Genomic DNA, 26,703 nt, shown 5'->3' with positions numbered 1-26,703 from the left:
ACTGCAGTTTCAGTAATGCCGGGGCGAGGAGGGGGACAAGACTGACAGTATGTTGAACTAAATGTGATCTGACATTTGAAAACAAATAAATATTATGAGTGATTAAGCCTTCTAATCTTCAAGGCTTTCTGTAAGTTAAGGATAGACTGATGCAAATGGTACAAAGGAATCAGAATGTTTTTTATCAACCAATGTTAATTTGTTATTCATACATTTAAAAAATATATTCAAACAAAGTTAAAGGTCATACTTAAACCAAGGAATTTCAAGGTTATGGCTGCCCCTCTCAAAATGCATATTAATAGTTTAATTCTGGATTATGGATTATCTGTGGTAAATCTCCATGCATACTCAGGCCGAGCACAAAGTAATAAATAACCTTAATGTAACAGAGTGCATATATTTATACAGATTATGGGCCTGATTCTCATTTAAATTAAGGTCACTCTGCAGAGGTGGATGTAAATAGAATTTGCTCTTCATTTATGGCCACCTTATGCTGCCTGAGTGACACAAAATGGTCTTCATGTAAATGAGAGTGAGCCTGATCCACGAAGCTAAATGTAGAGTGTAAGAGTGATGCCATCTGCACACAGGGAGCACAGCTCCTCAGGTGCAAACAGCTACAGTTACTCCACACACCAACATAGCGCAGCTCCTTGGCATTTATTTACATGGGATTAATGACATAAACACCCCACACATCCTCCTATCCTCCTGCCCTCATAGCAAGGAGATTTCCTTTCAGTATGGAGCTGAAGTCATCTGTACTTGCTGCATGGCATCTTGCCAAAAGGTATTCAAATCCAGGGGCTACAATTACATTAAGTTTAAATATTGTTAATGTTTAGGATGGAATCCTTGTGAGCCAGCATCAGATACATGGCAGACTCAAAGTTCTAGGCAACATCAGTGTGCTTCTTTTGCATGACTGCACGATGATGCACTTTATTGATCTGGTCACATACCATTTTCCTCTGCAGATGCTCTACCTCTATTGAGTCCACACGCAGGCATCCAAGGCTTCACCAGTCATACGGTATTTGTTCCCTTCTTCCCCACTGAGCAGGAAGCTTCAATCAGACCTTTGAGTCAGTACGATTCACTAACTAATGATTTACTTCTACCTCAGCGCTCCCATGGCATCCCCATATGCCCCAAACATTAATTCATGTTTCCCACTCATTCATCTCATAGGCATCAAAATGTTGATTAGCATCTCCCTGGATGAAACAAGTCATATCTTTGATTCCCACTTTACACTAAGGAAAACCGAGGCACAAAGCACCCTGGCTGGAAACCCCCCAAGGGCAGGCTGGTGCAGGGGCAGAGCTGCAGAGCCCCGGGGGCTGGTGCCCACACGCTGCTCCACGGAACTGCACAGCTCCATGCAAAGGACAGCCCCATTTCCACACGCAGAGGCAAACTCCTGCTGCTGCTAAGTGTCAAAATTTGTACAGTGTTTAAGCACAGGCTAGTGGTATTTTTGAAAATTACCACAATCTTTAAATAAGTAACAAATGTCGTATCTCGTGTTACAAAAGCCTGGCTCCAGAAGTGTAGCTGGCATGCATAACCCCGGGATTTAAAATACATTTACATACAAGCACTTAAAGACAAGCCTGAGCACTAGAGGGGAGCTGCAGCAGAGGGTGACAGGTTGGGGAATTTGAGCTTTATTATTTCTAGGCTAACAAAAGGATGGTTTATTTACTACAGCTTTTGATTCCTTACTAGTGCCTAAAAGCTCTTAACTAAAGAACAGCCAAGGCCTGGAAACAGGCAGTGGGTGTCAGGAGAGGAACTGATTTAGATGCTGCTAACAAATATAACAATGCTCAACATGAAACAGGGCAAAGTGGAGGTTCCCATTTGGTGAAAAAGTCTTCAAGTTAAGAGCCTGAACCAGTGCAACATTAAACAAGTGCACCTGCATTTTAGAAGCAAATAATTCCAGCAGGGATTCACGTTGCTGTGGATACAGAGGGAAGAACAGCTCAAAGATACTGGTAAAGCAGGGAGGGATTAGAGTATCTAGGGAAATAAGTAAAAGGTGTTGGGTTTCAGTGCACAGCTCTAGAGCATGGCTACAAAAAGAGTCTGAACACCCTTGTCCTCAAAATAAAACAGGGTTACCAATTTACTAAGCATAATCAAAAGGACATGCAAAAAAGTTTTAGCACGGTTTTAACATATATACTGGAGTTTGTGAATCTTTTAGATTATTCCTTGCTCAATTTGCTAGATTTTTTTTGCCTGATGTCTTGCTAGCTTTTTCTTTTTCCTTCTGTGTGTGGCATAATGATGGAGGCTTAGATGGTGGAAACTGCCTGAACAAATAATTTAATTAATTGCTTTCATTAAGCCACTCATTATCACAAGTCAAATCACTTTTGTTACAAAAAATAAAGTGCAGTGAAGCAGTCTCCATGAACCCAAGCATTTCAATTTATTTGAAATCTTTCATTTTTTAAAATTATTTTACCAGTCATCAATAAAAACTAACATACAAGAGTGACAGAAGGTAATGCTTAATCTGACACCTCAAATTGGTAACTATGTGCACTGTTCTTGTGTGTACATAATCTTTAAAAAAAAAAAACCCTGAAATTATAATCTATCAAAAAGTAAAGTCTTAATGACACTAGATCCTCAGCTTCACTGCAGCAAAGCCCTTATAAAAATGGCAGCTTGAGATCATTCTGAAAATGGTAAAAAAAAATAGTCTGATCTCAGCACTAAACACCGAAAACTATGACACGATAAAGTCTTGCATTAACAAAACTTTGAACTCAGAGAAATCTCTGTCCTGAAACAAAAAAAGAGCATTAAGATTTTTGTGGGAAGGAAGGAGCCCAGAAGCAGAGATGATGATAAAACAGTCCCAGCAGGACTGTGTTCAAGGCACAGGAACTCGGCATGTCCAGGTGTCAGTCTCGCTGTACAAGGCAGATATAGACAGGTCTTCTTTTCCACGCAAATATAACAATTTATCCAAAGTAACACTTTTTTAAGGACACAGCAATCAGGATGTGGCTTGGAGACTTCTCCAAAAGGAAAGGATATTCTAACAGATTTCCCAGCTGCTCACAAAACTCCAGACAGAAATGTCCCGGTTAACAAAGGTTGCTCTTACGAAAACCTGGAAAGAAACCCTGCTCAATCATGTTGTCACTCCAGGAAAAATATGTTACTCAGCACTACATACTTGCTTGGAGCCCCTCTCCAATGTGTTCCCATGTTGTCTCTCCACTGAATTCCTTTGCCAGCCCCAGCCTTTTCCCTTTCCTCCACTGCCTCTGCCTCCCGGGGCAGCCATACTTGGCTTCAGCAGCAGCAGAAGGGTTTGTTGTTTGTCTCAACACCTAACAAAATTGCCTCTTCTCCAGAACCTTCTCTAATGGCATCAATTACAGCGCCCAGAGCAGGATTCCAGACTCACTGCTGACCAACAGATGTCCATCTACAAGTTATCCCTCTTCAATTACCAGTAAACAAAGATTAGCCAGTTCTCCCTTAGATCAGCCTTAGGAAAAAGTGTTAAGATTGTGGATGAATTTGCTCAACAAAAGAAGTGATAACAACACAGTGTTTACTGGGACACATGTCAGTGCAAGGGTCAAGGAGGGGCTTTCCACACAACCTGGCCCATGACAACTCTCCCTCTCTCAGCAAAATATTTCATCATGTCCCAGTTGCCTCCTCCTGATATTAAAACAACACGGTCCTTTCAAAAACTTCTATTTTGATGGAACAATGCTTTGTATAATTTTTTTTTTTTTCAGAAACTTCCTGTCAGGTTTATTGGTGATTTTATCAAATGCTGCCATCCAAAGAAAAGCAGCCTCTAAGCCCAGGCCATGAAAGCCACCACTGTCACCCCTTTTGACATTTTAACAAGAATCCATTAAAGAGCTAAAGAATATTTCCTTCACCCTTTGACTATAAAGAGCTAAAGAATATTTCCTTCACTCTTTAACTAACACCTTCAAGGATGCTGGGAATGCTTCTCTCTCCACCACTGGCAGCTGAGTCTCTCACCCAACTTTAAACTTGATGGTTCACTACTTAGTAACAATTACATCAGTGCATTATCAACATTATTCTCATACTCAATCCAAACACAGCCCTGTACCAGCTACTAGAAAGAAAATTAACTTTATCCCAGGCAAACCCAGGGCAATCCTGTCTCAGAAGCTGTTCCTCTCCAGTTATATTTGGATTCTCTTGCTAGGTTATAAACCAGTCCTCTCATGATTCCCCTTTCAAGTGATTAATGCTAGATTTCCTTCTGTGCGGTTATATTGCTTGTCTCTCATCCTCGGTGCTGATCCTTTTCCGAGACAATATAATTAAACACACCAGCAACTCTGACTCTGCTGCCTTCTAATTCCTTTACTAATTCCTCCTTTTTAGGTGGCTTTATATCACTCTGCAATCTTGATTTCTCTCTGAACTTTACCAAACATGTCTTTTTCTAGTTTCTTCTTTTGAACTCCCATCCATCTTGCAACTCATTTCTCTGAAACACCTCAGCCCCCTCCTGTGGCTGTCACTGTTTTTGTCCCTTCCAGTCACCTCTCACTTCCCAGCAACTGATTTTGCTTACAAAAACTAGAGCATCCACTCAAGATCTGGGGCATTTTCAGGATCTAGTTACTAAAATCAACATGGCAAAGTCCTTTTTGTATGAATTGTTCTGTAACAGGGAAGGGAAATCTAAAGAACTCTTTTCCTTGGCCCACTCAAAACACATGGCTAAATCAGACCCATCCATATCCTTTCACAGCTAGAGTTCACAAGGACAGACCTGCCATACCAAATCTAAGTTAGCTCTGAGTCTGACCTAATCAAAGTACCATCCAATCACTGCTTCAGTGAGAGCACCTCCTTCCTAAAATTTCAACTTTCATTCCACAGGTGTTCCAGCATTTAATTTTCTTCAAAACATGCAATTTTTTTCTAGACAGAAAATGAAGGATATCTGATGATGGCCTTGGTAGTCTCTCGCTGTTTAATCACTTGGCAGATTTCAAACCACAGATGAGAGACATCAACATCATTTTCCACAAATAAAGGTACCATGAATTGGGCAGTAAAACTCAAGTGTGGTTGAAACTTCACCAGTCTGCCTGCTGCTGTGTGAGTGCTTCACTGAATAGCACAGTACATATTCCAATTTGCTAATAGGACATTTGTAATATTATTGGCCAATTACCCATGTCAAAACGAAGGTGATGGGGCTTTTATGGCTGTCTCCTTACCAGACTCCAATTTTCCAAACTGTTGCAGAAGAGATAAATATTCTGACTCCATGATGTAGCCTGGTGCAAATCTGGCAATGCTGCCTTCAGAGTGTGCACCCTACAAAGGCTCCCAGATGCCACCAGGCAGACCACCCTTGAACCTGGACGGCTTGAGATTTAACCACATGTGCTCCTCCCGCCAGCAGGAGCACACAGGACTCAAAGTTGTGTGTCCTGAGCCACTACCCCAGTGCCAGGTCCTCGTGAAAAAGCTGGCGGCCCAGAAAGGACAGGGACACAGCTGGCAGAGGAGTCAGCTGGGCTGAAACTCCCAATCCCAAACATCCATCCCTTCAATCAGTGACCTCCATTGGTCAGCACCCTCACTCTGCCCAGAGTACACACACACACGAACAGTAATCAAATCCATGCCAATCATTAGCAGGAAGGATCACAGCTTAACCAGACAAGTAATTTTCTCTCCACTGCAGCAGCCTGCACAGTCTGCTGTGCTTCCAAGCCAACCCTCAGGCAGCCTGGAGATTGCTCTGGAGGGCTCAGCACTACACCTCCTCCTCAGCTCTGGGAACAAACTTCAAACAAAACTAAACATGAACAGAAGAGAAAGTGGTTACACCTCCTCCATGGCTTGAGCAGAGAGCCAGAGAGCCTCAGTGTAGTGTTTGCACTTGGAATACTGCTGTATTTGCTCTGAGCCATGTTGATCAGAGGTACCAGGTTACCAGGCTCAGTGCTGTGGATGTCCCACTGAGTCACCAGGAGGGGATGACAGATGCAGCCCAGCATTCTATAAAAACCCTTGTGACTCATTCCAATTTTGAGCAGGCTTTTAATGAGAAAACTACTATTTCCAAGATCAGCTTTAACACTAAACAAGAAGTTAGAAGTACTCAAATATAAATAGTAACAAGAGAAAATCTACAAATACTTACAAATTTCAAGTGTGAAAGAACAGTTTGGGCTCAGAGAAGAGTTTGCATATGTTTAAAGGGCAAGTACTTCAAGTTGAAATAATCTTCTTTAAAACTGCAGACAGAGTCAAAAGCAAGACCTTAACTATAAAATAAGCCCATATTGATGCTAATTGAGTCTCATTTTCTGGCAGGGGCTGTTAGGAAGGCTGATCCTGACCCATATCCTCTCCCCTCATTTATGTCTGGTATCAGTCACTGCCAGCATTCATTGTGATGCCGACTGTGCAACAAGGCCAGCTTTGACCCATCTGATTTATCTCTGTCACAACTTGAGCCCCGCTCAGCAGAAGAGATGGAAGGCAACAATGTCTGAGGGCTGCAGGCCCAGTGACACTGAGCACATGGCCTGGGCTTGCCTTGGTATGAAGAAAAGGCAGAGGGAAGCACATGTGTGTCAGCTCATGTGGCAAAGACAGATAGGACAAAACAATGGGCATCACTAACCCATTCATTACATGTTAGCTCTGTGATCAGCAAGTAAGCACTAACTATTTAATTAGTCAACTAATTAGTGACAGGCAACATGGAAGGCTTCAGATGTTCCCAGACAAATGCAAAGATAAAAAGCCTAATTAACCAGCAAGCATTATGCTAACTACTGCCAAACAGGCCAGATGTGCAGGATATTGTGTACCCCACTGCTGCCAGATAACGGGCTCTGTCAGGAGCCCTGTTCAAACCCTGCCACCTCGGAGCTGATCCTGGGTACCCCAAGCTGACAGTGGGAGACACTGTCCTGCAGAGAAAAACCTCAGATTCACTGTGCTGGATTTCAATTCCACTTTGGCAAAAAAGTTCAGGGCTTTGACAAAAATGTACTTTAACCCACCTGGTTTTTAAATGCAATAGTTATTTCAGTGCACCCACACGGAGAAGGAAATTGATTTCACAACAATTTCATATGAAATATTGTGATTTTAGGCACATTTATGGCTATTTCATGTAGCATGTTACATATATTCCAACATCCTCAGAGAATAAGTCATTGTTTACACTGGGGTTGGATTAAGGAGGTTTTCAAAATCATGGATTAAAACCATTTACCTTATTAGAAGACAATAGTGCTTTCCACAGCTATATGGAAAGAGATGGATAAAAGCCAGTGGGTTCCCTGCACTTGAACCAAAGACAAGATACTGCTGGGAGCAAGCTCCATTCCCTACGCCAAACTTCCATCTCCATTGCCCTGGTTTACATGCTGCTCCAGGAACCAGCCCTCAGGATAAACTGGAAACACCGGGGTTTGTAATCCTGTGTCCTTTGGGCCTAACCCTGCTACCCTGCCCATCCCTCTGAAAGTAGCAAACAAAAGAATAAAAATAAAAAAACTCAAACAAATAAAAAACTACCCACTGTCACACCTGCACTCCCAGAGCCACTGTCACACCAACAGCTTTGCCCCTGCAGCTCTGCTGCCTCCACCAGTCACCTGGCTCTCCAGTAAAAAAAAAAAACAAAAAAACAAAAAATCCCTGGGCATCCTCAAGAAAAGCAGCACTACATCCGAAAACACATACCTGCACATGAATATGTTCTAAGGAAAAAAAAATAAATAAAAAATCAGCAGTAGATCCTTATTTGGATGGTGAAACCTGAAAAATGGTATGACCTGGCACTGTGTGGAGCACATGGATGGGATTCCCCAGGACTCAAGAGCTACCCCCACTCACAGGCCATTCCACATACCTCTTGGCAGCACTTCCACAGTGTCCCATGAATCAGGGGCTCCAGTGGGTGTGCCAGTGTCCTGCCCTCTGAGACTGCCTCGTTCCAGAGGCTCCAGCAGCATGTCCCACAGCAAATGCTCGCAGCAGCAGCTTGTAAAGTCCTATTAGTTCCCTGCACACACTGCCCAAGCAGCATGGAAAAGTCTGAAGCTCATTCAGGGTTTGGGTGGGTGAGCAGTTGCTCTGTGCACTGCTCCAGGAGCACTGTGCCTTGGGATGTGCTGCCTACAGCACTGCAGGAGTGGGAGGCATCCTGCCACGGGGCAGCAGAGCTCATTCTCAGGGTCACTTCTCCGCTTAATGAAAAATGTATTTCTTCAGTCTCAAAGAAGTTGAAAACACTTGCAAGATCGAGTTCTAATAATTGCCACATCAGTAAGTGAATTACATTTGTGTGTTTCCATGGTGACTGATAATGTAAAATAATTAAGTATGAAGAATAACGATGAGAAAATGACTTCCTCTTTTTAAGGATTAGGACTCACAAATTGATTCAATCCAGCTATTTTTAGTGCAGGTAACCTTTGCAGGGAATATTAGAAAATTATGAGTAAATTAAACCAAATTGCTTTAAAAGGCCTTCACATTAATCAGGAGGCTATTTGCTGCTGATGTGAAAATTAAAAACTAATTTTTCCCAAATTTATACCTCTATTAATATAAATTCTGTGACACTGCACTAAATACTGCCTGCTGGCACTGTGGTTCTCTGAGCAGCACCCCATGTCTGAGGCTGGGTGCCAAGACAAGCTCAAAGAGGACGTGTCCTGCAGCAGCTCTGCTGGAGTTTGGTTCAAGCTCAAGCCCTGGCTGCATAGCCTTGGCCCAGGGAGCTCCAAGGGCAGCACCTGCAAAGGCCTGCTCACTACAGACAGACTCAGCTCACACAGCTGGGCTTCCCCACAGTGTTCTATAATGAAATCGCAGCAACAAACAGCACAGGGTGAGTAACACGAACAGGGTTAAAAGCTCTAAAGTATATGTTCAACTGAATTTGGGGTGAAACTCAAAGCCTAAAAGGTGCTGAGAACAGGAGAATGAGAGAAAACAATTTACCTTGAGATGGGATGTTTTACAGGAAGTCAAGAACTAAGAGAAGGGCAAGAAGCAGAAATTTTTTCTGCACTGCTCCAGCATCTATAAAGCACTTCAACTTATTCTTCTCTTAATGTATTGAAAATATCAGTTTTGATGTTATCAATAGTTGTTGTAGAACTACAAACTCCTGGCTTAATTGGAAAAAAAAAAAAGTGGAACTTTCCATTCTCTGCCCCCCATAAAAGTGCCAGACTATCTCAGTTCTTGTTGCATTTTGTTGTAAGAATCATGTTCAGAATTTGAATTTTACATTCATTTCTGCAAGTCTTTCATGACATTTCAAGTATGTGTGATTAAACTCTGCAGAAAACATCAACTGCATCAAAGGAACTGCATTCTCACAGTCTGACTCCCCAGTAATCCCCTAAAACTGCTGTGGAGGAGGTACAACAGTGAGACACCAGAGACACCACCCTGTCCTCCATTTGGGAAGGCTGTTACACAGCAGAACTCATCCACAGGTTTCCCTGCCTTAGACTTAAGGAAGGGGGATTCAGACAGATTTGGGACCCCACCGGGCATGACTGGCTTTAATGGCCAGTACTGCTCGGGAGCACACGCCAAGGGCCATTGACTCCACCTCCCCTGCTATGAGATTCTGGTTTAAGAACAATGGCCAAAGGGACTTCAGGTGTTTTCCTTTCTCATTTTCAGCGTGCCTTCATCTTAAGGATCCGCATGCAACTGGGAGTTGCTTGGAATCCTGTAAATCCCAAGGCATCCAGGATGCCACACCCATCCCTACCTCCACAGGGGCTCAGACCTTTAACATCCAGTACTGAGACAGACTCAAGGCATGCTTTAGATGTTAGAAACAACCCCCTTCATACACAAGGGAACACATACTTTTCAGTAAAGAAAATAAAATTAAAAACTCACCAAAAAATCAGCGTTTCCAGAAAAGAGATTCCAACGTCGGATGCACCAACAACCACAATTCTAGTGTTGATACACACTTTAGATTCCAGCACCAGGTTTCGATTCGTGTGGTTCAAAGAATAAATCAGCTGTAAAAAAACATGTAAAACATAGAAATGCATCCAAAAAATAGTCAAAGACTGCTAGGAATCATTAAATTCTCAGTGATCCATTATCTTGCATTCACACAAAACTACTTATGGCTCACTGACATGACTAATACCATTTTTCCGTGCACAGCACCAGATAAGTGGTACTAAAATACGTAGAATATGTGCATGTTTAATAGGTCACAGAAAATTACAAGAGCTGTAGGGTCTGGCTGCTCCTGAGCAAGATGTTCTGGAATCCTTGAAGGAGAGGACAAAACACTGCCTCTGCTATCACTCACTGCCATTTAACAAACACCTCAACAACTTGCATTTACATACTGCTAAGGCCATTTTTATACCTCCTAAAGCAGTTTTTGCTCTTGCTGGTTTATTTATAGCAATGGTTTTTATTTATAATTTTTATAATTTTTTATAATTTATGATTTTTATTTATAATATTATAATGGTTTAATTGCAAATTAATCAGGAACTTATATTTTGAGCATTTTTGTGTGTTTAACTGAAAACTCCCTTTCCAAAATTATCCTTGTCTTTTCTTAAATACAATTTTTTTTTCCACGCTGCCTATATTTAGATTTCAAATTTCTGATCAAAGACAGGGAAGACTTTCTATCTCACAGTACAGCACACTTCACATTTTTCCTACTGCTCTGGGTTGCCTACATTCCCATTTCATAGAATGGGTAACTGCAGGTTCATAAATGCACTGGGGAGACCAATACAAAATGGAACCACTTTTGTTATTTGTCAGACACTTCTCCTATAAATTCCTGCTGTGGCACTTAGGCAGGAAGCAATCCAAGGCTTTTAACAGGTTTTCCTCAACTACAAATAGGAGACAACACTAATAAAATTAAATCCTCTAAATTCCTCCTATAAAAGTACAGTAGAAATATATCCTCCATATATCAGTTGACAGAGTAACTCAATAGATGAAGAGTAAGTACTTTGTTTTAAGGCTGTGGTAATTAGATGTAGCTTCTCAATAAGTACATGGCACATTGAGATCCCCAAGAGATCTTTTATGCCATGTCTTTGCACTGGTGGAGCTCCACAGCTGAGGTTTCAGCACAGCCCCACCACAGTGTAGAACTCACTAGAGTGTTGTCTTGTCCCTCAAGGAAGCATTATGGATCAATTCCCTGCCAAATGGCACGACTGCATAGCAAGTCATTTAGAACGTGGCAAAATTAAATGTCACCTTTGGTCAGGCAACATTATTTTTTACTGCCAGATAAATGTTCTTTGAGTTGCAGTTCACCACAGTGCAACGATGACATCCAGTGGTGAGCCAGATTCATCTCACGGACTGCACTGTCCTGGGAAAATTCCAGAAGATATGTCAAAAAGTATGCCAGCCCTGGGTGGCTCCTTAACTGAGGTCAGCTGTGAGGCAGCCAGCACTTGCCCAACAGTGAAGAATGCCTGGGTGAGGGACAGAACCACCCTGATGCTCCAAATCAGGGTTATACAGGACACAGGCAAGTCCCTAAGGAGAACCTCCACAATGCCATTCAAAGCCAGTGCTTTTGAACATGGCTGAACACTCCTTACAGAAGGATCTGCCAGCAAAAAGGATTTTAATCATAAATTAGACTATGACTGTAACACTTCCACATTTCAGAAACTGAAAAAGCCCTTCATGTTCCACTGAAAATGTACATCTTTGGAAGAGATTTCAGGAAACACGAACAACCAGTGCCAAATGTTACAGACATTCCCCACTACCTAAAATCAAACTCTGTGTTTTTTGTAACACAATAAATGGTTATGCCCCGGCTACATGAATTGTTGCTCTGCCAATGCTGACATGTGTGAAACTCTCCCAGTCCCACAATCAGGTGTGGAACACACTGTGCCCTCACCCTGGTATTCACATTCCTGGGACTGACAGACAGGAATTCTGACAAGCTGGGTTTTGCTGCACACACAGACTTGCAACTTTCTAGAAAAGCAATGACTTCTGGAGGAAAAATGATTAAGTGATGTTTGTGTTGAAATGCAGCTTTTAATAAATTAATAAAATGATAAAAAACATGAAAAGGAACTACTTGTAATGTACCTAATCAACAAAAATAGGCAGGAATGCCAGCAGCAAACAGCATAAACCCAACAGGCCTCACAGCAATGCCGAGCTCAAACATCTCCTTCTACTGGTGTGCTGGTGGTTTATTTTAATGCGCTCCAGCAATGAAAGCAGGAATACAATTTCCCTGGGAAGAGTTGTGTCTAATTTATGAAATGGCTTTTGTATCAGTGACACAATGGCAGCCTATGAGCAGAATATAACCTATTTTGTTCCCCACACAATGGCCCCAACACCAACAGCTGTCATGCTCCAGAAATCACCTTTCTGCAGCTAAGTACACTAAACGGCCCCAGGGAGTAAGGAATTAGGTGGATTGGTCCCATAATACCACCTATTTTACAAAATGTCAGGACAAATGGCTACATGTGTTCCCCAGAGGGGTAATCAGACATCATAATTGATAGGTCAATAGTAAACGAACATGTTTATTTTGTATCCAATCTATTAAATAAACTAGCAATCATTAACTAATGCAAGGCAAAAAGCACTAATTGCCATTGGTAGAAAAGGCATATGTAGCCCAGAAAAAGAGGATTTTTCTTTGGTTATCAAATGATTATTTGGGATACTGGCATCCCTGCCCCCTCCCCATGCAGCTCCCATCTGGGGGCAGAGGGACAGCAGAGCTGGCAGTGGTGGCCCTTTGGCATCAAATCACGGGACTATTCCTGCACATGGACAACCAGTGCCATCACTCAGAGGCCTTCAAACCGGACCTCATTAAAATGCTGATGCAGTCCCCAGACACTGACAACACACACCCTGCATGTGAACCATGGCTTTCACTTATGATCTCACAGCACAACGCAGACCAGAGCAGGATTAATTTATGGCGTCCAGAGATCACACATCCTTCTACCCCAAGCAACCAATGGGAAAACAGAAATGAAAGACTGATTAGGTTTCAGCAAACACATTATTTCCTTTGCACATTCCAACCATGTACAGCTTCGTGCCCAGATCTCCTGTCTGGTTTGCACATGCCTTGGGCATGGATTCATGGTACATTTACTCACTACTTTACATTGTATGTTGATGGTACAAACTCGCATCCAGAATATTCTGTAGCTCCTTTTAGTTCGGCTTTTAAACATCGGACTCTGGGCTAGCTGTAGGTTTTCTATACATATTTATTATAATTGTTCTACAATCAGTCAGGGTTTATAGCAAACATTAGCTTCATTCTAACAAAAAATCATGGAAGTTGAACACCCAAAAAGGTAATAGTGGTGGGTCAGAGATGCTACACTCCTTTCTGGGATTCCTCCCAAAGGCTGCAGAATCCGTAGCATCACAGAATCCTTTAGGTTGGAAAAGAACTCTAAGGCCATCAAGTCTGACCATTAAACTTAAACTTGACTTTATTAGACCCTGAAGACTTGGGCCTGGCCCAGCTAAACACACTGACGTGCTGGCTGCAGTTCAAGTACCTTGAAGTGGTCCACATTCAGAAGGGCTGCTCAGGGCTGACATGGCAAACACAGGGCCAACTCGTTTGTTGTTTTCTTGGCATTTTCACCAATCCCTCACTACTACTGGGAGGGGCCCTGCCAGCCCCATCTTGTGGGATTTTACATCTGCCTGCAATGCTTTTGTTTTAATTCAACATTTGTTACTGAGAAACCCGGGCAATATTTACTGCTCTAGAAGATCCACAAGATTTGAACTGTTACTGTAAAAACTTCTGGGAGTGAAAACAATTAACAAACCTGTTACTAGAGTAGTGCTGAGCTCAGCAACAGTGGCAGGCAAACAAGAAGGTGAGCAAACAGAGCTATTTTAATTTCAAGCTCCATTTGAAACATAAGTTAAAAAAAGAAACATCAATGTTTACCAAAGTGATATGAACAAAACTGATTGGAAAATGCATGCTTTTTCAGCCTGCATTAGGAATTGTTTTCTAAATACTAGCTACATTCCAAAAAGCCTCATTAGAAATCTTTGCAAACATGTTTTCAAAAGCTGTTTCCAAGCATTCACAGATTTATGCAAACACCAGAAACAGAAGGAAAACAGAAAAAGAAACAGTGATGAAGAGTCCAGCCTTAATCATTTTGTCTTTGTCAAAGAACCCTTCTTTGGAAACTGTGGCTTGGACAGATAAAACCTCGCCTTTACAGAATATTTTCATTCACAGATCCTCAAGGCCTTTATAAATGAAGTCAGTATTATTACACCATTATTATTCCTATATGGGTAAATGCTGATCTTCAGCTTCTGGAAAAAGGCATCCCTATGTTTATAACCAATTGTATGCCAGTCCCTGTGACTGTATGAAACCAGGAATTTCCTGTGTAACTCCCAACCAGCAGTGGAGGAGAGCAGAGCATGGGCACATCTATTTAATTTCCTCACAGAACCTGTTACCATGGTAAAAGGCTGTTTTTTCCCTTTGAGCACTGACATTTGGATCCCCAGCCCAGAGACAGCCGGGCAGTTCACACTCACATAAGGACCTTACGATTGCTTGCTGCTCTGCTTCAAAGGCTACAGAAATGAACTCGGAATGGTGCCACTTTCAAAGAGCTCAGTTCTCCCCCATTTTTCCAGGAAGAAAGGGAAGGACAGGAAGGCACAGGAACTCAATCAAAGCATTCAAGCTGGCAAGGGGGTAAAGCACATGGCTGGCTCTAGTCCTCTGATAGCAGTTATTGCTTCCCAGGTCATCTGTCTATGGCTTACTTCTACCCCACAAGGTGTTCCTAAGGCACCAGGAAAGCAAATAGCAAATACAAACTTGGATTTTGGCCAAGGACTGACCCCATAAGCTCCACATTCTCAGAGAGGAACACGCCTGGCAGTCCCTGGGGAAAGGAGCCCTAAGGGAACCCCTGGCCTGTGCACAGGAACAGCAGCCAAGGGGCAGTCTGCACTGGTCTCTGGGAGCACAGAGCCAGCCTGCAGAGGCAGCTGCCCACACACACACACTCACCAGCGACAGGAGTGGAGCCAGAGCTCAGAGAAGGCAAAAGCACCTCACAGTGCCCTAGTACAGACTCAAGGCAACAAAGGCAGCAATTTGCAATATACTGAACTCATTGAAAAATGTAAGACAGTTATAAAGCTAAAAGCTTGAAATTAAAAAAAAAATTAAAATCCTATAATTTCATACTGAAAATAATGAATGTGAGGTAACAAATAACAGTACAGGGATATGAGGGGAGACTGATTTGTAGGGTCAGAGAGTCATACTTTAGTGACAACAGCCATAGTTCTCCATTTTATAATAGTGAACATTATCTTTCTGTGGCAAAAATATGTTTCCTCCTTTCAAGTCAGAATTATTAAAGTCAATCTAACAAACAGCTTTGAAAAAGCTTTAAGCCAAGTCTGACCTGTTTGTAATCAGAAGTGCCTATTTCAGTTTACTGCAAATACCATTGACACCTGTACAGCACTGACACCATGCTTTCAAAACAAAGATAGGTCATCTTACTTTTAATTTCACACATGCACATAAGTGGTAAACATTCCTGTTAATGATGCCATCTGCTGCCTCCCATAACGGTGTGACACTCAGCCTTCCAAACAAAATGTAATGGCAGCATCGCACAAACCCCAATGACATTTACAGTGAGGAAATTTGTTATCAGCTTCACTTCAGAATGCCTGTTTGTGTGCCTACTGGTGCTATAAAATCATCACCTTCACCAGCCAAGGGGAAGAACAATAAATAATGAATTTTCATCCATGTACATACTGCAAAAGCATTAAAAATTCATTACTCAAGCACACGAGCATCTTAAGCAACAGTTACTGCTTTAAAAATTAATACTACTCCCTTGGTTAAGTGAAAACTATCCACACCAAGCCTTTGTTTGTAATCCCAGTGTCCACACACAAATTATAACACGAAGGAACTCTGCTGTTTTAACTTTGATACATGAGCCTTGATATTTAAAACACACAGAATTCTCTTGCCCATCCTCCCATGACTCTCAGCTATATTTGCTCTTTGTTATCTTAGCAGAGGCCTAACAATAAGAAAAAAACAAACCCCCAAACACCTTCCATATTTTTGCCATATTCAATACATTCTAGTGCTTGAACTGCACATAAACAGACCTGAAACTGACAGAATAACCCCCTAAACACTATAGCAGTTCTGTGTTCTACCAAGCCAGAACACACTTTGCTCCAAGGCAGACAGTGAGAGAGTAAAACAGTAGTGACTCCTTTTCCCCAGGTTACTCCAGGCACTGCTATTATGAATACAGAATCATCCAGGATGGCTCTTACATTCATAATTCATTTGAGTATGTAGGTGTGAACATACACTGCAATGCAACAAGTTCTAAGATTAATCTAAAAGCAAGGATGTATTTCTCTCATGTTCTTGTTTTAATTACTATTTTAAACTGCTCTCAGGCCGTTTATTCATAGCCTTTACCATAAGCATCCTCATGGAATCAAACACACAAGAATACCTCCACACTGGACTGGAAACTATTGAATTTGCAGTGCCTTGGCCTCCATTTTCTATTTGAACCTCACACTAAACTAACTAAATTTATTCAATATGGGTTTCTGCAACTGTTCTGTCTTCTTTTTACGAGCTAGAGCAGAAAAAAACAATTCTAAACTGTGCAATAAAACCTGACAGCTTGAATGCAGCCATGAAATAAAAATATAATAAACCCAATAGCATGAACAATAATAAAAGGGCAAAAACAAGGAAATAATTCAACAGATGTGTGACATTTTTGTTCTTCATTGTGGATCAGTTATTCTTGTTAATTATATCACCTATTCTTCCCTTACATTGATAATTACATGAAGCAGATGGAGAACAGAATGCTCCCAGATGGTGAGAAAGCAAACAAGTTTATAAATTGTTTATTTATGAAGAAATAATTAAAAATTATTTCATTATCTACAGTTTTCTACTCCACCAATAATGACATGCACCATCAAGGCCAGAAGCACTTTATAAGATATCCAGGATTCTGTTGTAATGGACTGTTTTTCATATAACATGACTGCAGTGACTGACAGATGTGCAAACCACAATAATAATCTAATCTGTTTTAATGCTGAGGGAATTAAGAGTTTGAATCTTTGGATCTTCTGCCAGTTGGCGCTTCAGCACTCATTGCTAATCCAGAATACAAAAATTAGAGATTCCCTTCGGCTTTATCACAGCTGTACAGTGTGTGATCTAATGAGCAGGCAAGAGCTCTGTCAGGTCTGTGCCCTGAACCCCAGTGTGGCACATGTGTGGCTGATGCAATTCTGAGCCAAGATGTGCCACCTCTGCCATACTTGCTGCTCAACAGGTATGCCAAAATCTGGACACTTCAGAACTGAATGCAAATCAGATAGCCAGCAACTGAGCCAGAGGGCTCCTGGCAGGAGCACACCTCCATTCCAAAGGGCTGCAATGGGAGACAGGCAAGTTTAACATCTGCTTTGTGCCTTCTCAGTCCAATCTTATCCAGTTTATCCAAATCTCTTCAGCAAGTGCAATGGGAGACAGAGTTTGGTAGGAGCAGACACACAAAATCAGCAGCAAAACATATTTGCTATCTCAACACATGAAAAGAAATAAGGAAGAATTTACAGCCCTTCAGGAAACGGAGCCATTGCTTGGGGAGTAACAGGGTTTCTGAGGCAAAGATGAGGCAGCACAGAGTTGTGGTTTAAGAGAAAGAGAAAAAACTTGTGACGGCCTTAAAACCTATGGCAAAACATTCATGAAAAGGATGGCCAAATAGAGGAGGAGCAGGGAGAGCTCCTAAGCTCTGTTCCTCTGGAGTCAATAATTTTAGCAATCAGCCAAGAAGCAACACAAACCAAAAGCCTAGCTCAAGCCAGAAACAGAATTGAACCACGGGAAATGCTACAAGGGCCTGGAGAGAACAGGATGACTGGAGAGCTGCAGGTAAATAGCCACATAGGTAGCAGTCAGCTGTGGGTTTATAGGGTACATTTCTGGAGTTTAAGAGTACATATCTCCAGCTGACATCTAGCTCTGCCAAAGAGCCCACAGGAGCAAGGATCTATACTTCCTTCAATACCACGAAATACAGCTCATGCTCCCTGCCAGAGAAAGGAGGGAGACGTGTGACTTCCCCCTTGGTGGTTTTTCCAGACACCATAGAACAGAGAGAGTTGACAGAGGGACAACATGAACAAGTTACCCCACACTGTGCTCATCTGTCTGTAACAGCTGATCCAGACCTGCAGGAAAACCACCTCTCCAGCACAGCCAAGATCCATCTGGACTGGCAATGCTTGGGAATTAGCTGAGAGCAAAGCTTCTGTGGTTTAGATTGCTGCTTTCTCTTCTGGCTTTGGAAGAAGGAAGCACGAAAGCCACTGGTTGAGTTCTGTGCACTAGGTCTGTATTTATGAGTGAATTCCCTTCGTGCCCCAAGCAGGCTGGAATCTACTGGGGAGACATAGACTGACAGAGCCCCAGGGCTCCACTGTGCACTCACTGAGATACTGAGCCACTAACAGCCCACAGAGATGCACACACAAAAAAGGGGCTGTGCGCCCTGACACTGAATAGCGGAGCTGCTCAGCCCCAGGCTGTTACTGGGGAAAAAGACACTTTGCAGCTAAAAAAAGGAGAGCAAGAGCTCAAGAAGAGTAGGAACAAGAGGAAAGCAGCTGAAAAAGCAATAGATGAGAGGCAGATGTTGATTACTAGATATCAAGGGGCATCTTGTGGGTATCAACGCAAGAATATCACTACAATTATCTCCATTACAAGCAACAGATATTCACGCAATCAATTAGGGCAGGCAATCAATGAAAATTTCACATTTCTGAAATCAACTTGCATTTACAATCTTAATCTTGTAGTTCACATAACAAATCTTGCCACTATTGCAGAGCCCTCTAAGCCAGCAATTACAGTGATAACCCATCCTCCAGCTCTCAGGAACAAAGCAGACACAGATTCACCTCTGGAGGAGCTGCTTTCAGGAGAAGGCAAAGCCCTCTCACTTTAAACAAGGTTGGTGAGCTGGGATGGAGACACGGGAATAAAGAAATGAGGAGTGGTCTCAAATGCTTGGAATCCCTGCTTGCCTAATCCCAGCATTTTGCCAGATTGCAACATCTTATTTAAAACCACCAAAACAAAGATGATAGGAGACATTTTCTCCTTACTCCTCTGCAGGTGCTGGCCTCAGACCTTCCCACTAATTCCTACTCCAGGCTCCTTGTCTGCCTTTCACCTTTCTCCCTCTCTTCTCTCCAAACTTCCCTCACAACATTGCTCTCCCATGTCCTTTTTCCCTCACTTCTTAGCCCGTTAGCATCTTCTACAACCAAAATGTGTTTTACCTTGTCTCACAGTATTTCATAAGGTGATAATCCTCAGCCTTTCCATTCTGCAGAGCTATCACAGTTATCTCCTTGGTGCAACAGTTGTTCTTTGCCTCACAAATTTCACCTTACTGTTTACAGTAGGTCTGACAAGCCTTTTAATCACTACACAAAGGCAGAAGTAATACCGTGCCTTCTGAAACTTGCATATAATAATTTATAAAATACACCTCAGTTTATTTGTAACTTCACTACAGGATTTGGCAGGGTAGTGCAAGATTATTGATGGGGATCAATCTTCCTTTACAAGGCATCTGAGCAGAGAGAGGGCAAGTCCCTTCTGCCTGGCTGCTACCCAAGGTCTAAAAGCAGCACCATCTCCTTACTCCTATGAGTACACTCAGTTCCCTGTGGCAGGCTGCTCCTTATGTTACAAAGCTTCCCAACGTATGGTGGCCAAAGGTCGCTTCATTCACTTGACAAAAGAGTCAATTTAGCTTTATATGGTTTCAAGTTCTTGGTATTTCAGAGAAGCCAGCAGCAGAAGCAGACTAGCTTTATCCTCAAGTTACCACCCAGCACTTAGCCCCAGATGTCCATTCTGATAGAGCACAGTCTGTCAAAAATCTATAATTCATGCACAGGCAGATGCATGGATACTTAGAAAGTGGCTAGCCTTGAGCTGGGGTTTTCCCAAGTACAACTTCTTAGCAAAAAATTCTCACATTCTATTAAATAGAAATTTCAATCTGAGATTTCAAACAGTTATGTCTCTACCTACAGAGAAACACAGAAAAGCTCAGGAAGAATCTGAGCAGACAAAAGATTTGCTAATCTTTCAAACACAGAAAGTCTATGATTTTCCAGCTTCAACAAAAATGCTAAGATGAGCTCTTTTAGTAAGAGAGTGATCACTTTAAAGATGGAATAAGAAGCAGTTTAAAAGGAAAGCATCAGACAGATGATTCTGCAGAGAAGGGAAGGGATGTGCATGTGGAGGGAAGGCTGTTGAACAAAGCCAAACTCAGACCAACAGCCTCAGCCATGTTATGGATTTTGCTTTGCCAGCTGCTGCCTAATTAAGAGTTTTAGGTGCCAAAACCTACTACTAACTGAGAAAAGGACAGCACTAAAAATATTATATTGAAGCCCATCTCAGCCAACTGGAAGTTAGCAGACAGACATAAAGCTCCCTAATTATGTTTCTCCATGAAATTATGACTACCTAATGAGAGAATCCAACACTAATTGTGTTTTTCCTAATATTTCAACTTTATTAGTTATTCTTTTGAGGAATCACCCTCATGTCAAACTTTGTTTACTTAAAAATATAAGAGAATCAGGTGTAAGTTGTTTAAAAAATTAAATTTTAGGAGACTTTTCATTTAGAACCTCCAGACTGCACTGGCTCTTTGCAAATAAAACTGTTTGCTAATGAAAACAATCTTTCCTTTCCTGTGACATCATTTGGTGTTTTAACGCTATCTTGTTGCATGGCAGAAACCTGACTTTGGGACTGAAAAATAAAAGGTACTTAAGCAATTTCTACAGAAAAAGTAAAAGCACGACATTGTCTTCATTCCGCCTGCAGAGCACAATACCTAAATAAACCTAGCAGGAAGAAGGGCTCAGCAGTAGGCAGAGCATTTAGAAGGTGCTGGGAGTCTGGCAGTAAGGCCGTGACAAAATGCTGCCATCGTGTCAACATGGAGCAGGGAAGGGCTCTGCTCCAGTGGCTGCTGTGTGTGACGGGCCGGTGGCCCCAGCCCAGCCGGGGCTGTGCGGCAGCAGAGCGGGATCGGCCGGCCGGTGTGGCCGCTGTAATTAAGGAGCAGCCTATGAGCACTGGGATGGTAATGCCAGCCCATCTGCCAAGCCCTGTGCGAGCTGGCACCGTGCCTCCTGCCTGCTGCCGCTGCTGTCACCCACCTGATCCTTGGAGACCTGCTCCGATGGAGCGTTCACGCCAAGCTCTTCCAGAGGATAGACAATCTGTCGTCTCGGCCGCACGGGAACCATGTAATGAAGGGCAGATGTCAGGGAATGGGCACAGGGACGCTGAAACTGAAAGACAGAGATCCATATTTCAGCAGAGAGAATGTCAGAGCAGTGCATCACAGATGTCTGCTGCATGGCTTTGCAAACACACAATTCTTAGCTCTGTTGGCCAAATCTGAGACAAAAATCAGCAAATAAACAAACATACTCAGAGCAGAGGAATGAATTGCAGATAATTCCTGACACTAATGAAGATAATTATGAGAGTAATTACATTACTATCTCTGTGGGAATGACAGATAAACAAGTGGTTTGGTTTATGGGATTTTTCAGCACAAGTATTTTCCCCAGGAGGATATTTTTCTCCATAGTGATCATGAATCAGCTTGATTTGACCTCATTAAGCTATGTTATCTGCTCACTGCTAACCTTTGCTCGCTTGGCAAGGAACAGTGATGAATTTATATAGAAATTCTATACTGACTGAAATGTCTGGTTCATCCAAGTGATAAATGTTAATAAACTGGCAGAAATTTGAAATGAACAAAACCCTAATGCTCATCTGAGCAGCCTGGATCATTAGAAATAGCTGTATCTGTCTATTACAGCATGACTGGCTCTGGCATAACTTACAACATGAAAGGGAAGAAAAGAGGAGAATTACAGGAAATACAGAATGAACATTAATGCAAACTAAATTACACTCAAGTGCCATTCCATCCACAAATATTAAAATCTTGAAGTTACTGTGCTCAGAATTAGGTAAAATATCACACTTAACACTTATTCGATAATAGTATTAGATAAGCTGACGTAACTTAGAGTAACTCTGTAGCCTGGTAGCCTGGAAATAGTCAAAACTGGAATCACTGGTCAGATTTAACTTCTCTTCCAACCAGTGCCATTAAACTGCATTTTTGTGAGTGCCTCTTCAGAATCTGAGAGCCTAATGCTATGCAGGAACATTGGTTCCTCAAGGGAACACTTAGACCTCCACAAAAGCACATAGGAAAACACATCCTTCTGTAAATGTACCCAAGTCTAACCTGACAAAAGTTCACACATGAAAGCCAGTGGTGGTTTCAAAAACACCCTAGTCACCAAGGACAGAACCCATCTCAGTCACCATCTAAACACCCAGTGCCCAGTCCAGCCAGGCATGCAGAACCCCAAGCTGGAGGTGAGTCTCCAGGGGAAAATTCCATCTGTCCTGAGATAGGCAGGTATGACCGATGGATGAACTGCCCTCAGGATGCACCATGTGTTTCCACGAATGGTGCCAGGAGCCTGGGTGATTGTGCTGGGCCAGACAGCAACTTCAGATAGCTACACAGGCTTGAAAATTTTACCTTTTCTGACATGAGACTGATGGCAAAACACATATGTCAGTATTTCTGAATTACATTCCCCTCAGAAATGGGTTTTCTCCATTAGAAGTTCCGTTCTTATAGCTCTCCTGTGACACTTGCAGAAACACAAACTCTCCTTTAAAAGCCAAAGAGGTGCCTAGGTTCCACTGACTTTTCATGAAACACAGTGTAGAGCATCTGGATCCCTTCTGAAGAGTTTTTATAAGCCACCTGGACACGTTTAAGATTATCACCTTGCATTTACTCAGGCTACATTACCCTTGTGCTGGGCAGAGCACCAAGGCCAAGAACATTTTCACTCTCTGCTCCCACCCGACACTTCCTGAAGACAGCAGTGGACACCACGGACCAGCCCTTCTATGCAAAAGCTGTGTCTATGGGTCCAGAACATGTCAGGCAGAAAGAAAAAGTACAGTTTTCAGCAGATTGCCGAGAAAGCTCTGTTTGCAGTCATTCACAGATGCAAAGAAAAAATAAAGTGAAAAAAGGTGGCAATGTTTAATTACAAGAAATACAAATTACTTTCTCCTTACCTTGCCCTCCACATATTCTGGATAAATAGGATAGTAAAGTGAAGATTTGTGAGCCAAGCGAAGAATCTCCTTTAGAAAGTATTTTGTATAGTGATGAAATGCAGGATTTAAGACAAAGTGGCAAAGATGTCCATGTTCCTCTTGCTGGTAGTGATTAAAATGAATGAAGTCCTCAATGTTGTAATGTGATCGAATATACTCGATATCCTGGAAAATTAAGAATTTCTCAGTCAGCAGTGATCAGCAGCTACCTTGACAGGATTTTAGCAAATACCAATGAGTCACTTTCTATCAAGCAAGGAACTACATTTGAACACTGAAATGAAGTGTCTTTGAGAGCTGCTATCAATTAAAGGGCACTGCCTGAACAGATTTTTCTTGAAAATCTTTTGATTGTATCAAAACCTCTCCTTGCAGCTTGCCCTTATTTACAAGGAATGCACACCTGACCCTTTCCCAGCAATGTCTGATACAGGTCAACGGGCATCCATGGAGGGGAAAAAACCCCCTCACCTGTTTTTCTGAGTTAAGGGCAGAGGAAGCTCAGGGCTGTCCTCTCATCAAACTCCAGCTGAAAAAGGCAATTCTATAGAGCAGAGCTGTGTAAGAAATGCCCTCCAACAAGTCTTCCCTGTTGAAGTGATAAGCTGATATTTTTTCACATTTATTCACTCAATCTATCCTCTTAGCTCTTAATATAATCAAGAGAATTACTTTTGAAAACAGTGACTGTTCTATTGTAAAAACTAAGCATTAGAGCTGCTGAACAAGCTAAAATCCACCTTTTCAGTCCTAGCAGAATGACACAAAAGTAAGACTTGAAGAATGTTTACTTTTCAATAGTAATGTGCAATGTCTTTTTTCACTCCACCAGAGAGCATGTTTTTCTTTGTTTTAAAGTACACAATTCACGATCACCTAAACCTACTGTTGGAGAAAAAAGTTATGAAAGCAAATCTAGGAGGACCAATTACTGCTCTTTGCAGGACTTGCAGCAAAGCCACTTATTGACTTGGAAAGTAGAAGGAAATGGTGATTAAACACGTATTTAGAGGCAGAATGGCTTTGTGCTAAAGCACCAAAAAAGTGCAGGAGGAAAACTTTCAGAATGTACCAGTAGCTTCTTGAAAATAACAGGATAAATTTTTTCATCTGTGTCAATCATTACTTATGAGAAGAGAAATAACACAGTGTACAGACACAAGAGAGAAAGGGAGCTTTGAGAAGCAGCATTTCTACAGACACTTTGTTAGGCACATGTATAATGCCAAGCACAAAACTCAGCCTTTAGTGTGAGGACCAAGCACCACAGAGGTCCATGGAACACGAAGTGAATTTACCATTTCATCCCTAATGACAGATACACCAACGATTTGATCCAAAACTTCTGCTACAAAAGCCTGTACTGGCATCCCGTCCTGCAAGGCAAAAGCAACAGATGCACATTTCCAATTTCAGTAGAAATCTATTTTTAATGCTATTTAATGTATTTCAGCACAGAGTCCCAGTTAAAACACTTTCCTGCCAGTGCAGCTCCCAGGCACCATTCCAGTTTAACCAGTCTGCTTCTCACAAGGGCCCTGTTTGAGCTAGGTATGTGTGGCTGGACTCTGGACCACACAGACCTTTCCTCACTGAAGTTTCAGTTTAGAGACAGTTGCTACAAGCTCAGCCACTACTTCAGTCCTGGGTTAAGTCCTGATCTTAGGACAGAATTGTACATATATTTACAACAAATACTCACTGGATCCATGCGAGCCTCAGTGAATATCTTTGAGTCATTCCACATCCTTTCACTCAAGCTAAGAGTTTCGACGAGCATTTTGACACCCTGTAGGTCATTGGTTGTTGCTTTTCTTACATTAAATGACCTAAAAAAGGACAAAAAAAAAGGAATTAAAGTTGACTCTGTGACAAAATAAAAACAACTGCCAGGCTTAAGACAATACACTCTCCATGAGCATCAACCACATCTTTCAGAAGTTGTAACTGATTGCTACATTACTCTTGTTCCAAAGGCAGGTATTAACTTACTGCATGGTAATAGAAAGGTCAGAGCATCTACATGAGACAGCTCCAGGATCCTGCTTTATCTGCTATTAAACACTCAGTTTTTGTGTACCTACAGCCCAATCTATAACCACAAGTATCACCTGTCTTCAAGTGAGTAAAAGTCAGCAATAAAGAGAGGCAAAGAACCATAAAATGAATGTGGAATCTGTAGCTGCACAGTGACACAAGGGAAAAGAGCAAAGTAAAAACAGAAAGACAAGGGAAAAAAAAGGAGAGAGAAAAATAAAACAGAGCCAACTGTCATCCCTGGAAACTGTACAAAGTAAGGCAGGAACATCAACTTCTCCAAGCACAAATTACTAATTTTTGTGTTAGGCCTTGGTGCTTCAAACAGTAACACATGAGGAGAAACATGACTGCAATGCCTCTGCTAAGCGTGGAGTGCCAATTAGTAACCACACAGCAGTGACATGGTATCAAAATGCTCGTGCAACACATGGAACATCCTACCTACAGACAGGAGTGCCCTGGCACTTAGCTCATTTACAGACTGTTAGCAAACATCTTCCCACCTACTAATTAGGATGAAAATTCACTTCCCAGTGACAGTCTACAACAGCTGAGGAGCTCTCCTGTTGTCTGTCAAAGGCAGCAACCCCTTTCTGGTTACACACAGCTCATGTAACAAACACTTGTGGAGTGCTGTTCAAGCAGCTGAACTACAGCTTCATTTCCAAGAAATAAGTTCTTTCACCCACAGATAAAAACTTGCAACTCACATAGTATAATTTGTTTATTCCTGTTCTTTTCACTTTCAGTTTAAAAGAGGATGTACTATTCTTCAGCCTCAGTCACATTGAGAGGGATCTTGTGGAATATGGGTTTAATGAATAGTACTGGTAGCTAAAAAACCCTAAATCCACCAAGATTCTGCTATGTTATGAGAAATTTCACTGCTCAATCCAATGACCATTTTGAATATTCAAAAGCATATATTTGGTTACTAAATTACAAACTAATCCTGAACTTCTAAGCAAGCACCAGCTGAGTTTCCACAGCTTTTCACACATTCTCACTGTAAATTGCAAGACCCCACAAGTGCTGAGGACGATGCCTAACAGGCCCAGCACTGTGGTTCACTCTGCAGCCCCAGTGTGCTGTCCTCTCACTGTTCCCCAGCCCAGCCCTCCAGCTTTGCCCCCATCCATGCCCTAGAAAAGGCAGCTATGCCTACAGGGAACTGCATCTTGAACAAGACAAAAACAGAATATGCAAAAAGTTGAAACTGCTTCTTTTTTTAATAAGCAGATCCACCAGCTCCACTG

At 42.0% G+C, this 26,703-nt stretch overlaps 1 protein-coding gene across 7 annotated transcripts in view; it reads right to left on the bottom strand.

Moving 5' to 3' along the window:
- CFAP61 (cilia and flagella associated protein 61) overlaps positions 1-26,703 on the bottom strand; it is a 96,963-nt gene that overhangs the window by 45,463 nt on the left and 24,797 nt on the right. For all 7 annotated transcript variants that reach the window (XM_085054084.1, XM_085054082.1, XM_085054085.1 and 4 more), the window contains exons 13-17: positions 25,110-25,236; positions 24,706-24,783; positions 23,366-23,572; positions 21,394-21,528; positions 9,946-10,073 (exon numbers count right to left, since the gene is read on the bottom strand). In XM_085054084.1, the coding sequence (XP_084910210.1) occupies positions 9,946-10,073; positions 21,394-21,528; positions 23,366-23,572; positions 24,706-24,783; positions 25,110-25,236 (675 nt within the window). The remainder of the gene's footprint in view (positions 1-9,945; positions 10,074-21,393; positions 21,529-23,365; positions 23,573-24,705; positions 24,784-25,109; positions 25,237-26,703) is intronic.

Source organism: Lichenostomus cassidix, chromosome 3 (genome assembly GCF_008360975.1).
Source record: "Lichenostomus cassidix isolate B80296 chromosome 3, HeHo_3.0, whole genome shotgun sequence".
Classification (NCBI taxonomy): Eukaryota; Metazoa; Chordata; class Aves; order Passeriformes; family Meliphagidae; genus Lichenostomus; species Lichenostomus cassidix.
The sequence above is the reverse complement of the archived record's forward strand: the minus strand, read 5'-3'. Positions and strand labels throughout refer to the sequence as shown.